The sequence below is a fragment of the Psammomys obesus genome, unplaced genomic scaffold (genome assembly GCF_907164565.1).
Source record: "Psammomys obesus unplaced genomic scaffold, mPsaObe1.curated_primary_1811, whole genome shotgun sequence".
NCBI classification, from domain to species: Eukaryota; Metazoa; Chordata; class Mammalia; order Rodentia; family Muridae; genus Psammomys; species Psammomys obesus.
Genome location: NW_026596134.1, coordinates 1207616 through 1222394, shown reverse-complemented (window position 1 = coordinate 1222394; position 14779 = coordinate 1207616). Strand labels below are relative to the sequence as shown.

The 14779-nt window shown below is 48.3% G+C and overlaps 1 protein-coding gene across 1 annotated transcript in view; it reads right to left on the bottom strand.

Annotated features, from left to right (window-relative positions):
- Positions 1 to 32: 32 nt before the first annotated feature.
- Positions 33 to 14779, bottom strand: part of Ppp1r13b (protein phosphatase 1 regulatory subunit 13B) — a 29940-nt gene continuing 15193 nt past the window's right edge. Inside the window, exons 5-15 of the mRNA XM_055593215.1 lie at positions 13725 to 13865; positions 10988 to 11168; positions 9398 to 9502; positions 7460 to 7626; positions 6652 to 7153; positions 4921 to 5687; positions 4267 to 4404; positions 4065 to 4198; positions 2998 to 3164; positions 1897 to 2096; positions 33 to 1108 (exon numbers count right to left, since the gene is read on the bottom strand). Of these exons, the coding sequence (XP_055449190.1) occupies positions 1067 to 1108; positions 1897 to 2096; positions 2998 to 3164; positions 4065 to 4198; positions 4267 to 4404; positions 4921 to 5687; positions 6652 to 7153; positions 7460 to 7626; positions 9398 to 9502; positions 10988 to 11168; positions 13725 to 13865 (2544 nt within the window). The 3' untranslated portion in view covers positions 33 to 1066. The remainder of the gene's footprint in view (positions 1109 to 1896; positions 2097 to 2997; positions 3165 to 4064; positions 4199 to 4266; positions 4405 to 4920; positions 5688 to 6651; positions 7154 to 7459; positions 7627 to 9397; positions 9503 to 10987; positions 11169 to 13724; positions 13866 to 14779) is intronic.

Here is a 14779-nt window from a genome sequence, read left to right as displayed (position 1 = left end):
GTGTCCTGCATCCAGAACACAAGACTCTCAGCCAAGTGTGAGACAGCAGTTTATTGTGCACGTCACACAGCATCGGTGGTGTTGGGATGGCACGGGGCATCACTTCTCAGCCACCTGTACAGTCAATACTTGGCAGCTGACACAGCACTGCTCCCAGAGCCTACGCACAGATTTACACGCGGTTATGCACAGACTGACATGAAAAATAAAGCCTAGGGGCTTGTGTTTTGATGAGGAAGAAACATTGCTCCGGCACAGTTCTGGTAGTTTCCAATGGCCCAGTTGCAAAATAACCTTGGTGTATAAAAAGCCTGCCTACAGAGTTCAAGCTTCGGGCAGAGAGCTAAGCCTGCTGGGAACGCGGCCACATCACCGGCATCCCAGTCTGCCAAGTGGCTTTGCCCAGCATACCCCAAACTTAATGGTCGACTCCTGTGTCTAACTGCAATCAGAATGAACTCGTGCCAAAAGGGGGCATAAAAACTGGCATTGTGCAGCTAGAAGCTGTAGGAATCGGAACCCTGTGTGCTGAGGCATGCAAGTATAGCCACAGCCAAGGGTCACCAGGTAACCAAACAGAACAGTTTCCAAATGGGCTCCTTTGGTAATGAAAGGAAAGAAATTTTTATGAGGGGTGTGCGAGAGGATGATGGCTTCAGACTTTCCAAGAAGGGTAGCCAAAGCCACCTGGTAGCAGCTTGCTTTTGGTGAGATATCTAACATAAGGGGCCTTCGGGCTGAGTCAGTCAGAGCTTTATCTTCATTGGCAACTGCCAGGGTTCATAGTTACAGGACTTCTTACTGGCAACAAGGGGTTGGAAACTGGGTATTTATTTGGATTTACAGTAATTGGCAAAAATGCAGTCCTCTGAAGGCAAAGCACTACCTCTCCCAGTTACTGCGGACTGGAGAAGGGCCTCACCTGGGAAGTTGGGGTTCACATTGTGGATACTGTCTGCTAAAGTGAGCACCATGAGACCATCCTAGCTTCAGTTCTTCCAGGGCAGCTGGAGTCCTCTCCAGTAGCTCCTGGGAACAAATGAGACTGTGGTACTCCAGGGGGAGTTCAGGCAAGTGTTCGCTGCCGAGGCTTGATCCGAGGATACAACTGGGAAGAAATGGACAAGAGTTAGGGCAAAAAGATGACTGAGAAGGAACAATTGCTCAGACCTAACCTTGGCTGACCCAGAGGATCCCGTTTCTATTTTTTTCATACCTGCACACCTGCCACTGTCTGCCAGGCCCCTGACAACTTAAGCTCCTCAGGTGCAAACACCTGTGCTTGGTTCATGCCTTGGCATCTGGCAGGTTCAAAATATCTGGGAAGATTTGCCAAGAAGCTGCTTCCAGGCTTATCACAGCACTGAGGGTAGAGAGCAGAGGCAGCCTGGTGGTTAGCTTTCCATTCTCCTGCCTTCCAAGGACTATGATTACAGAGGTTGGGATTTAGCTCTGAGAATGCTTGCTCAGGCCTTGAGTTCAGCTGTCAGTTCAGGAAAGGGAAGGAGTTACAAAACTACCAAAACAACAACGGAATGAAAAGCAACCAAGCACTAGGATTACAGTGTGTGCCACTACACCTACTCTGGGGAATTTCAGGTCAAGGAGAACTATGTGGGGTGGCTTAGTTTTTCCCAAAGTTCACCATGAGCAAAGCAGAGTGAGGTAACCCTGATGGTCTCTAAACCTCCACATGCTCTCCAGCATGTGAGAAAGCCACATAATTCTAGGGACTCAGGAGCTTGCCCATATGCAGAGCAGGCTGCTGGGGCTTGGAGAGAAGTGTTCTGTTCTGCCGTGATGTCAGCAGAACCGAACTTCATGCTATGAATGTCTTTGTACAGGCAAACAAGGCCAGCTGACATCCAGCATCTAAGCGGAGTGTGGAGTGCTTACCCCCAGCAAGTTTTTGGGCACATAGCCCTCCCGGTCCCCAAGACGAGCCCACCACCACTCAGTCTCGCTTTCATCTTTGCGCCTCAGGATGGTGATGGCATCCCCTTCGTGGAAGGACAGCTCATCGCTGTTCTGGGCCTCATAGTCCCACAGAGCATACACAGTGCCTTTGTTCATCACTCCCAGCTTCTCTTGTACCCCTGGGACCAGAAAGGGATGGTCAGGTTTTGGCGGAGGATGCCAGCTGAGATAAAGGTGAAACAAAGCTTACATCAAGAACGAACTTTGGCTAAAGAGCTGACTGCCCTCGAGTAGCAGCACAGCAGCTGCACACTCCAGCTCGTACCTTGTGTCTTCTGTGACTCTCAGAGGCTATGTCGTCACTGCTGAGAAGGATTTTTCCCTTAGCAGCGTATGTGACTGTAGTTCTTCCCAACATGACCTGGGTTTGCCAGGGCTTGTGGGCCTGCCCAGCTTCTTTAATGCCAAGAACTTTGCTGTGGGAGTTCAGTACAGACGGCAGTTTGGCTGTATCACTTGTACCATCAGGCCAAACACAGTAGCTTCTCAAGTTGTATTGGAACCGGTGACTTGTGAATACTTAACAGAGGACATGGCTGAGCCCCCAGATGTCTGATACCTGCTCCAGCAGCTTAGCTAGGACTTGCCCTTCACTCACCAGATGCTTGAGGTGTGTAGACAGCCCCAAGCCAGATCATAGTCCGTGGAGCAGCCCTGCTTCAGCTTACGCACCCTGCAGCAAGCGTGTAGGCCAGTGCTAGTGTTGCCTGCTGGCCCTCCACTCCCACTCCTGTGACCCCATTCTTCAGGGCCTGGGACAGAATCCTGCTAACATGACCGGTTTTTTGTTTAAGGCAGTCTCCTCATGTAGGCCAGGTTTGCCTACAGCTTAATCTTCCTAAGCTTTCCAAGTGCTGGGACTGTAGGTTTGTACAACTCAGATACAAATACGGTTTTCAGATGCTGGGGCGAGTATAAAGGCAAGGAACACTTAAGCATGGTCCACTCGAGGCCAGCACCTGGGTCACAGTGCCAGTTAGCCAGGGGAAGCAGCTGAAGAACCGGGGCCTACATACATACCATATAGAAACTGAGAACACTGGATGTACCCCTCTTCCATCTCCTCACACTTGTCTGCAGCGGTCTCGATGTCACTGATGGTGGAGGCGAAGATAGCAGCTCCACTTTCCACCAGCTGCTTGCAGAGGTGGACACTGTTACAAGAGGCCGCGCAATGCAACGGCGTCCTAGAACCAGAGGGGGAAATGTACAGTCAAGTACACCCAGGGCTACCTGGCTCATAATTACACAGACCTCCAAGACACAACACCCGGCTCACATCGTAATTCTTAAAAGTGCATTTTACCAGCTCTTACAAAAATAGGTAAGAAGCCAGGTGTGGTGGTGCACACCGGTAGTCCCAGCACTCAGGGGAGGCAGAGGCAGGTGGATCTCTGTGAGTTCAAGGCCAGCCTGGTCTATAAGTCAAGTCTGGGACAGCCAAGGCTACACAGAGAAACCCTGTCTTGAAAAATAACAACAAAAGTAGGTAAGAGCTCCCTGGCAGTTCAGACCAATGGGTTCTGCATGTAGCAGAGCCCTGATCCTGAAGGCATATAGAAACATTCACAAACACCTAAATATCTAAAGGTGTGGTGGTGCACACCTTTAATGCCAGCACCTGGGAGGCAAAGGCAGGCAGATGTCTGAGTTCGAGACCTGCCTGGTCCACAAAGAATTTCATGATAGAAAAACTGTTTACACAGAAAAACCCTGTTTCAAAAAACCAACCAAACAACAAACCACCACCAATACCTCAAAATTCACAAACACCTAAATGTTAACAAAGTGAAACCCTGAAGTTACTGTTTGTAGACTTTCTATAGGATTCATGTATTTCATATAGAATGTCTGAAAACTGGGAAAGCAAGTAATTACAATACTAGTAAGGCATATGAAGAACAAACAGTTGTAACTGGAGAGAAAAGGACAGAAATAGCAAAATGCTGATGACAGCTTTTCTGGGAATGAATGAGGGGTATGCTTCCCCAGGAGTCTCAATTTTCTAGAACTTCCATCCTTTCTTTTTGTAAGGTAGGGGAAGTCAGTCTGAGCCTTTTCACTCCCTACCCCACAAGGGTTCTCACCATCCATCACTGTCAGCAGCATTTACATTGACACCAAAGTCCAGCAGAAACTTCACGATGTGGTGGTGGCCAGCGCAGACAGCGTTGTGTAGGGGGGTGATCCCTTCATCGTTGGGCTTGCTAGGGTCTTCCACCTAGAGCACAGAGTGTGTGAAAGCCAGCCCTTCCAACTCCCAGCGGCACACAAGGGAGCGTGTCTCACCTCGTAGATGATCCTCTGCACTAGATCAAACTCTCCTTCCAGAGAAGCATCGAGAAGCAGAGCCAGGGGGTTGAAGCGCACTCTCAGCCCATGCCCTGTCCGTTCAGAGTTAGGCTTCTTCAGGTTGGTCCGTTTGCTCTGTAGGTGGAAGTGTTTTAGCATCAGGCCACCCACCCAAGGTAAGGAGCAATCCAAGACACTGCTGTGGGAAGGGGTGGCAGGAACTAAGGCAACAGTTTTCCAGGAGCAACCCTGGTGGCTGCCCTACTAGGGCCTGGCCATATGTCAAGTGGAGTAGCTGGCTGAGGCTGCTAGTTACTCCTGGAAAGACTTGTGGGAGTATGGTGATGTCCGCCCCTCACCATACTGATGGGAGGCACCTCATCCGTACTGACATGCCACAGGGCTATTTCAGTGGTGGCTCAGAGACCCCACTAAAAAAGCCTTGTGTGGATTTCCTGAAATGGTCCCAACCTCTCTCTGCAGTGTCGATACTGACTCCCTCCGGGAGGCCATTGCTTCTCTCAAGTCTGTCTGTCACTCGGATGTCAGTGGCATCTGGCTTACCAGGGTACCATGTACTGTGATCATCTGACTGTCCTGATCCCACATCTACTTCTGCATGCCTGGCTTTGGTCTAGCATGGATACCCACCGCAGATGCTGTTGGAGGATGGATGACAGGGGAAGGAGGTGCTGCAGGAACCTGTTCCTCCTCTGAAGGAGCCTCAGCCACAGGACTTGAGCTCGGTTCCGTGGAGGGCACTGTGGCCACATTGTTGTTATTGTCCTCAGCAGGCTCAGCAGTTTGATGAGTTGTTTGGGGACAAATGAGCTCCTCTGGCTCAGGGGAAGGTAACTCGTTATCGTTGGCATCTGAGGATGGAACAAGCTCATCAGGAAGTGGGGCTGTGGGCCGGGGAGGGAAAGGCTCATCCAAGTTGCCATTGGCATTGGTATTTCCATTGTCCACATCGGCTAAGGTGCCTACAAAGTCCTGTGAAGGGCTGGGCTGATAGAAAGGAGTACCCTCCATGCCACCAGCCAGGGTGTTGAAGCGCTGATACAGCAGCTTCTGGATGTTGGGCCCTCCAGGGCCCTCTGGCTCTGTGATAGAGCTGCGCTTCTTCAGGGGTCGGGGTGCGTTGGCTAGCTTCCTGCGGAGAGCCTCCAGGTCTGCGTCACTCTGATAGCGAAGTGGTGAATGCACGATGGGTGTGAGCTTGGTGGGACTAAGTGGCCGCGGCAGGCTTTCCACTGTGCTGCCTTCTCCAGGCACGCTGGACCCCTCCTGTTCTGGCTCTTTCTCAGCACATTCTGAAGGTGGCTGAGGCTGTGTCGTGCCTGTGCCCAGTGACCCATGAAGAAATGGTAAGGGCGACGGAGATGCTGACCCTGATGGTAGGACAGGCTTACCATATACTGGAGGAGAAAAAGAGGACAGAACAATTTCATCCTGGCTTCGGTGACAGGATCTTCTCCCTGGCACTGACTTGATAATATAGAAGCTATGGTTACCGGTAGGTTCTGATTTCTGAATCCTCCGCAAACCTCTTCCAAGACCCTCCACTCATTCCCTATAAACTGGGCTTTGTATTTGCTTCCAACACTGGGCTCTTTCAAAAGAAAAGGTTGTTGGCCTGAGCTTCCCCATTCCATTGAAATCTGTTGTTCTCTGGCCAAGGAAAATGCCAAATCCACCAAATCTGCATCTGAGCCCGGGATGACTCAGGCAACAAGGAGATACTTACCTCTTTGGAATAGGACACATTTGACCTGTGATCCAAGAACTTCTCCTGTGGTCAGAACTGTGCCCACAGATCATACTACCTGGGCGGTCCTTGGCAGGCAAACACCAAGAATCGAACTACCAGTTTGGCTGCTGCAGCCCTGTCTGACCCCTAGACTCCTCCAGCTAGGATGGGAAACTCTGGCCCATGAAGTAAATAGACCTGTGCTTTATCTTCTCCCTTGCCTTCCTAAAAGGCAATCACCCCCTCCAGGCTGTCCCTCCTGGAAGCCCCTCACAGTGCCCATGCCCAGGATGCGGGGCAATGGCCAGCAGGTCTACCTCTCCACTATTGCCCGCTGCTCCGTCACTGGGTAACTAATGACATGAGTTACAGCCAAGAAGAGGAAAAAATGGAAATTCCAAAAGTCTAATCTTTCTGGGTAATGGATTCACTACCAAGTGAGAGGTGGATACCCAGGCAGGGAGTTAGAGTGTGATTCAACTGCAAAACTACTCTGCATTTTGTCCCTTACTTCCATCCCAAACTGACCCCTATGCTTTAGGTAAGAAGAATCACATTGTACGCTAAGTAGCATGCAAGGACAGATCTTCACAACGGGTAACTTCCATTTCAGAAAGCACACAGCGGCATACCTGCTTTAACTGACTTATTTAAGGTGCCGTGCCCAGGTGGCTGGTAATTCTTAGGTGGTGTGGCTTGCTGGAGGTACATGGAGTATATGGAACTTGAATTCACAGTCTGAGGTCCCTTCCTGGGAGACTGTGGCCTTGACCCCTTTTCAGCCAGAAAAGGCCTAATGGCCACTGTGAGTGGAAGTTCAGGTTTCCCATCTCCAGCTGGAAAGGCGGGCGGCCCCGCTGGCGGGTACGTGGGACTTGGTGGCACTGATATCCTCTGCTGAATCTGCTGTGAGGAGCCAGGCTGGGGAGCGTTGCCTGCTGGGGGCAGCGGGGCAGGCTTCTGTCGACTTGGTGGGCCTGCACCAGGTCTGGGCAAGCTGCCTTCTTTTCTCCTCTCCAGGGAGCTTGTTGATCCTGGGCCCAGGGGCATAGAACTTGGATAGGTCCCATAACTTGGGGGCAGTGGCTTGCCTACACCAGGGACGGGAGGTGGCCCTTTGCCAATCTCGATGCCCTAAATTTAGGAGTTGCAAAAAAAAAAAACACAAAGTTACTCTTTGGAAGGTTAAATATATTTCTGTCCATTTACAGCACATACAGTAGGATTTATAAGCCTTTAAAGGACATTATCAGGCTCCTTATCTGTCTGCACTTGAGCATGCTCAGGCCCCCTTTAAGGGCCAGTGGCTCTCTAGGACTCAGGGTATAAAGTGGACTCTAACAGGACTAACTTGCCTCCTCAATACCTCACACCCTTGAGCTGAAGATCAGAACTAAGGGAAACTCACTGGGGCTCCGTGACTAAAGCCAGATAACCTACCAGCTTCTCCGTTGCTCCCAGTGCTGACAAGGGCAATGGCTGGCTTGAGATGGCACCCTGTTTTAGGGTCCCTTCCATGCCTGAGTCCTTCCAGTCTCCACCAGCCATCTGAGTTGACTTCACTGAAGCAGAATTCTGCTTTAATGTTGGCCAGTTTCCATCATTAGCTTGAAAAGAGCATAGAATTTAAGTAAAAACAAAACAAAACAAAAAGTCTTGAAACTAGTTGAGCCAGAAACAAATAATAGTACTAGGACTTCCAACACCTGCATGTTTATTACTTTGCTCAAAAGCTCACAGACCCTTGCATAAGCCCAAAGAGTGATCTTGGCTGTCATCCCCTGGCCACTTACTGACGTGGCAAGGCTCTGCTATGCTGCAAGGCTGCATCATACTGGAATACGGCTAAAGTCCAACACCCACAGCACAGAACACAGAAGCACTTACTCATCAGGCACCAATTACAAACAATCACACAGCAACACAGGAAGACTTATTTGACTTCATAAGAGATTGGTATGATTTCATTGTTAAAATAAGATTTCTTCAATTTGTTCAATATGAGGAATTCTCCTCTAAAGTTATCTGTGACCCCCAAGAAGCCAGTCCATGATTGGGTAGCAGCAGGAGCAGCAACTAACATTTTGTTTCAGTGATTAGGAAGCCAGTCATCACCCGCAAGTTACCAGGAAATCTATAGAAAGATGTTTTATTACACTTTCCAAACTGAAAAGGGGTGCACCTAAGTGACCTGAAACTGGGTCAGCTGTTATGTCCTGACTTAGGCCTCACTTCTCTGACAGGCACAGGGGTGGGCAGCTTTGGCTCCTCACTTCCAGTCCCAGAGCAGCCAGGCATGAGCAGGAATAGCCTGGGTGGGGAGACTGAGTAGCAGCACGTAAGTCATCTGTCATAACTGCTTCAAGGCATAAGTGTAAGCTGCTCCAAGATGCTCTGTAGTACAAACCAGCCGGACCTGCCAGGCCATGGTATGTACTACAGGGGCAAGCTACTCAGCATGCTCTGGCTGCTTTGCCCCATTCAGGGACTACTACAGTGCTAAGTCACAGGGCTCCAAGGCCATGCCAGCCCCGTGCTGGTGAGACATCTCAGAGCTTAACACAAACTACCATTTTGCTCTACAGTCTGTCAGCCTCCTCCTGACAAGTGTGTGAGCTTCACTCCTTTGCCGGTGACTGACTGTGAGTATGGGCAATATGAAACTCACCAGAGGCACTCAGGTAAAAACTCAGCTTACTGGGAAAGCAGGGCCAACTGGAGATCCATGGTGTTAGCAGGTAGGCTATGATGGGATTTTCTGCCCTCAGGGTCATAGGAATACGGCTGCCTAGTAGCTTCAGAAATCCCACAGCAATGGCAAGTTTTATGGGAAGCAGCCATGAGGGGACTAAGAAACAACTTTTTTCTTCAGGATAAGGTAGATGTCAAAGGTAGCTACTTATTTCCACTACTAAGCAAAAGGCCTTCAATTAGGACGAGAAACTGGTTTAATAAATAACTCAGGAAACCTCCTTCACTCTTGTTTCTTTTCTGAAATGGGACATAGCTATCACTATATAGCTCAGGCTGCCCTGGAACTTTCAATCCTTCTGCTTCAGCCCCATACTCTGTGCCATTATGCCCAGCGGTTCATCTTAATTTTTGAGAAATAAGCAATCCTCCTCTGCCATACACATCCATAACACAACCCTTTCTAGGCTAGCATCTATCGCTTGGTGTCCAACTGTGTCTGGATGGCCATGTATGGGTCCCTACCCAGAACTCCACAACTGGCTTGGAAGGGATAGGTGTATCATCTCAGTATTGTTTTCAAGTGCAGGGATGATTAACAGTCCTTTGTCAGTTTGGAAAAACAAATGATTGTTGATTCAGTCTGTTATGATCAAAAGTGCCCACTAAGGCTGTCAGATGACGTACAGTTTACAAGTGGGCTTGCAAAGTGGTGTGAGGAGCCGCAATCAGGCCTGACGTCCAGGTCTGACACTGTCCATGTGCTGATCACTCTGCATCTACTGTAGCCATCTGTGTAACAGAACCAGGAGAGCCAACCATGGATCAGAGTGCCCCTAAAGAGAACCTCTCATCCTAGCTCCACAGCTGAGATCCTGGCCCCACCTTGGGTTCACACAGGGAAACTGTGTGAGCTGCTTTCAGCTACAACGGAAGGAACTGAGGTTAAAAGCATCTTCCAGCAACCTTATGAGGCTACACAGCACCTAAACAGGGAGTGGGAAATAGGGTGACATTCTCATCTTGGCAGTTTTAACAACCGATTCAGTAGAGATAGCTATACTAATTTCTTGCCACTGAACATTTGCACATTTTACCGTGGATAGGAGAGTCACAGAGCTGCTTGCCAATGAATGCTGCAAAGAGGGGGTCAACACAGAACCCATTTGACTGCTAAGACATGATCATAAAGAGGTCTGAGTGGGGTTCTGGCCCATGAGGGTGGGGAAAGCCTCTTTGCTGGAGTCAGGAGTCAGAATGGCAGAAGTAGCTGTGCACAGTAGGTACCAAACAACAGAAAGCAACAAAAATGCCTGTCGTGGCGGTACATGTACGCCTTTAACCCAGTAACAGAGGCAGGGGTATCTCTATAAACTGAGGGCCAGCCTGGTCTACATAGTGAGTTCCAGGCCAGCCAGAGCCGCACAATGAAACCCTGTCCCAAAACCACAATTTCCATTCCCTATCTCCCAAAAAGATTATCACAAACTTGCTACTAATCCTAAGGGGGTGGAGGAAGATTCAAAACATGGGCCTTATATCAGGAGAATAGTATTTTCACAAATTTAATATGCCAAGACACAGATTCTTGATTCTGTGTATACAGACCAACCTTAGTCATAAAGTCATATTGTAAGGAAACCCTGATATTTTAGACAGGGTCTCCTTATATAGCCTAAGCTGGCCTTGAACTTGTGGTCATCTTCCTACCTCTCTTGATTACTGGGATCATAGGTGCATGTCACCATACCTGGCAAGCCTGAATTCTTAATCTGTTGGTTTAAAAATAATCATACTTCCACACAGAGAGCATTGTGCCTGGATGGAACAGCATCAATGAGTGCCCTGAGAGCACAGTGCTGGAGGCTTGCAAAGAGCAAAGAATGTGTTTGAGGATTTTCCGACCCCTGGTGCTGCAGATCCAACCCATAGCTCTGCAGCCATATCCACAATCCAACCCAAGTTTGTGGATTTTTCTGACTGATGAAGATGGTACTGAGTAGGAAAGACAATCTGCCTACAGGACAGCAGCCCTTGCCTAGCCGCAGACCCCAAGGCCATCACTCTGAGGGGTAAAGCAGCTGTGCTGTATGCACCCCTGTAATTTATCCTTCAGGTCAATAAAGATAATTTGTTCTAGTTTTGGGGTCATTGTTGTCGTAGAGAATGGGCGCCTCAAGGGGAGCGGAGCCTGACCCTAACATAGGGGCAGGGCTGCGCCACTTCCATACCCTTCCCTCCCTGCGCACTCTCCAAGAGAGGACTGGGGTGACTTACCAGATTTGGATCTTCCATGGGCAGCACTTGGGGCAATGGTGAGAGACTGGGGCTTTACAGGGTCCCCTGGGAGAGGAAAGCCCCCCGTACTGGGAACCTGGATATAAGGACCCACTGCAGCAACCCGGCCAGATATGCTCAGGGGTGACTGTGGTGACGATGTGCCATTCACACGGTTCAGCTGCAATGAGGATGAAATCAGAGTCAAGATTAAGTTGAGTAAGAGACTGTCAGGCTGGGAAAGAGGAAAATCACTCAGTTTGCAACCTGGGAAGGGCCTTGCCCTGAAAGAGTAGCATGTAGAAGGGGAGCAAGCCTTTAAAGAGCTTGATTCATATTCAACACCTGCCTACTGGTGAGCTACAAAACCAAGGAACTGGCATGGTGACAACACAAGCTCCAGTAACCCACAAACTGCCTTCTTTTCCTCAGGGAATGCTACCCCCCTTCTGTGCGGACAGAGGTACTGGCCAAAGCCTGCTTGCTCTCTGAGCATGACTTCAGATCCTTTTCTATACTTATTCACTGTGCTGTATCAGGCCAGTGACTTGGCCTCTCTGAGCCTCTGTATCTGTATCTACAGTCAGGATGCAGGGCAAGTTCTCAGGTGATGCTCCAGTCCTAACAAGGACCCTGTATTTCTGGAGAAGTTCTGCTTTTATAAGAAAGGTCACAACTAGACAGAAGACACTGGCCATGCAACACTGACCAAGATCAAAAGGATTCTAACTAGAGGTCCAGAGGCTCCTTACAGCTCCCTACTAGGAAGGCTTTAAAGAGGGAACCGTGGATTCCTAACTGTGTACATGATTCCACACCTGGGAAAGGTTTAACACCTTCGCAAATGCTCAGAAGTACCAAGATCTCCCCGGAGAGCCACAGCTCTCCAAAAGCACCATTTTTTTAAAGATCTCCGAAACAGCATAACATAGCCAGCTATTTGTGGCCATTTACTTTAGAGTTGTTGTGTGTGTGCATGCACGTGTGCACGTGTCACCTATGCAGAGGTCAGGGGCAACTTGTTATAGAAGTAGTTCTTTGATTCCATTGCAGCATATGGCTCCTACGCTTGAGCTTGTGTTGTTAGGCTTGGAGGCAAGGTGCTGAGCCACCTTATCGGTCCTGTGGTTTCCTTTGGTTTGTTTGTGGTTTTTCTGGTTCATTTTTTGCATCCTGGCTAACCCACAGTACCCAGACAGGTACTTACACAGTAATCTAAATGTTGCCAGGAAGGTCTTTTTTAGATGAAATTAACATTTAGACAACACTCTGAAAGATGAGTGCAAGGCCTCGAGAAAGACAGAGGTCCCCCAGAAAGAGGGGGCTACAGCAGCCTGCCTTGGACATAAGCCCCGAGTTCTGGGCTACAGGTTTCAGACTTGACAGCCTTTATAAACACATGCGCCAGGCTGGAGTGCTGCCTTACACTTAGAGCACTGCTGCTCTGATGGTGCACCCAGGTTTGGTTCCTAGGACCCAGGTGGCAGCTAACAACTGTCTGTAACCCCAGTTCCAGAGGATCTGAGACCCTTTTCTGGCATCTGTAGGTACTGTGTGCCTACAGAGCACAGACATACAGAAATAAAAAAATATAAAATAGAAAAATACATATGCCGATTCCTGAAGCTATCTTTCTTTTCCTCTTTCCTTCCCTTCTTCCTCCTCTCTTTGAAGAACTCTCCCCACTACTCTATATACATAAGTATACAGAATCTTGTCTCTCATGGCCTCTGTGTTAATCTTGAGAGAAAAACATCATCTGAAACTGTAGTTACTAAATTATTGGCCTTTGAAATAAGGTTTAACAAACAGGGTAGGGCTCTATGAGAAACAGACTGTTAAAGTACAGTCTTCCACCTTCTCCAGATCCACCCCAGTGAGGCAAAGCCATGACACCACACCCACCTCCTCAGAGTACCTAAGGCAGACAGAGGACACCTTTGTCCCCAGACTGTCTCAGGGCAGGAAACTCAGGGCAGGGAAGACATCCTTGCTAATGGATACTTCTATTCTCCAGCATGAGGGCAGAGTGTGATGGCTCTCCACTCAGCCCTAGGTGCAGACAGTGTACAAGGGTTGGATGTGGTACCCAGTTAGACACAGGGCATAGTGTTTATTCTCACTCACACACTGAGAGGCAGCAAGACTCAGAGGATGGTGAGGAACAAACAGACCCTGGATCGTGGTACAGCATTAGATGTTAAAGGAATGAGACAGAAATCTAGAAAGTCGGCCATGTTGTTTTTTGTTGTTTTTTTTAAAAAAAAAAAAAAAAAAAAAAAAAAAAAGGCAAGGTGCAGAGCGTCTGAATAACGTACTTGCCGTAATCCCATTTTCATTTAATAGTCTAAATTCTTCTACACTTTTGTATATGAATTAAGCAAAAGACTAGACCCATTAGCAATTGTAAGCTCTGGAGAACAGGGGAAAAACTGCTTTATTTCCCTGTCAATGTTGCTGTACTATTTCAGTTTTTGCTCAAAGTATTTACTACCTTTGAAATTTAGAATAGCAAATATTTTGGAAACTATAACTCTATATAGCATTTTATCCAGGATTTTTGTTGTTGAGACATGATCTTCTTTTGTAGCCCAGACTGGTCCCCTACCTTACAGATCTCCTGCCTCTGCCTCCTAAGCATTGAGATTCAGTGTGTACCAGCAGGTCCAGTAACAACTGAACTGTTAGATGATACACTAATAGCAGTTTAGCTCACAGCCATTCGCATTTCACATGCCTGGATTTTCTTTCCATAAAGGCGTTCACGAAGCTCGCTGATCCGCTTGTCCATCATGGCTACTTCCATGTTGCGCTTGTTCAAGAGCTCCTTCTGCTGCTGGAGCTTGGAATTCTGTTCCTGGTTAAGCTGGTTCCGAATCTGCAAAGTAGAGAGTACAATTAACAGTTGTATTAATTATATCCTGTTAGCTTTCTAGTAGGTGGGGTCTTACGTGAATCAAGACACTTAAGTCTCTTCAGGGCCAGAGTGCCCTGGTTACAGCATGGTGGTCATCCACACAGCCCTAAGGTGTTCAGACGCTATGAATCCAAACAACAAAGGCTTTTAAAAAAGTGTGATCTCCACAAAGTGGACAAAAGCATCTAGAAAGCAGCTGGTCAGGTACAGTAGCTGCATGTGGAGGCTCACACCTTTAATCCCAGCACTCTGGAGGCAGAAGCAGTGGATCTCTGGGAGTTCCAGCCAGGCAGGGGTACACAGGGAGGTACTGTTTCCAAATTTAAGAACAACAACAACAAAAACCACTCCTCATTTGTTTTTCAAAAACTTGGCTCACTGACCCAAAGAAAGTCTCTGAGATCAAATGGAAGCACCCAGTTAAAGTGATAATGAATAAGCTGGGGAAGGTGGCTCAGGCCTGCAGTGTAAACAGCAGGAGGATCTGGAATTTCAGGCTAGCCTTGACTATATGCACGCTAAGCTCAGGGCCCACTTGGAGCACAGGAAACCCACCCTCAAGAAACCCTTACTGTCTTAATAGACTGCACATGAACTGTGATGCACTCTGTAATGTGCTGTACTGTAATACACTGTACTACACTGTCCGTAATGTACTGAATGTACATTTGAAAGTCTCCTTTGGATTGATTTTGTTATACAAGGGCCATGCAGTGGTAGCACAACCCTTTAATCCTAGCTCTTGAGAGACAGAGGCAGGCAGATCTCTGTGAGTTCAAGGCCAGCCTGGTCTACAGTGAGTATTCCAGGATAGTCATGAACACAGAAAAATCCTGTCTCAAAAAAAAAAAAAAAAAAAAATCATTACTTCCCCC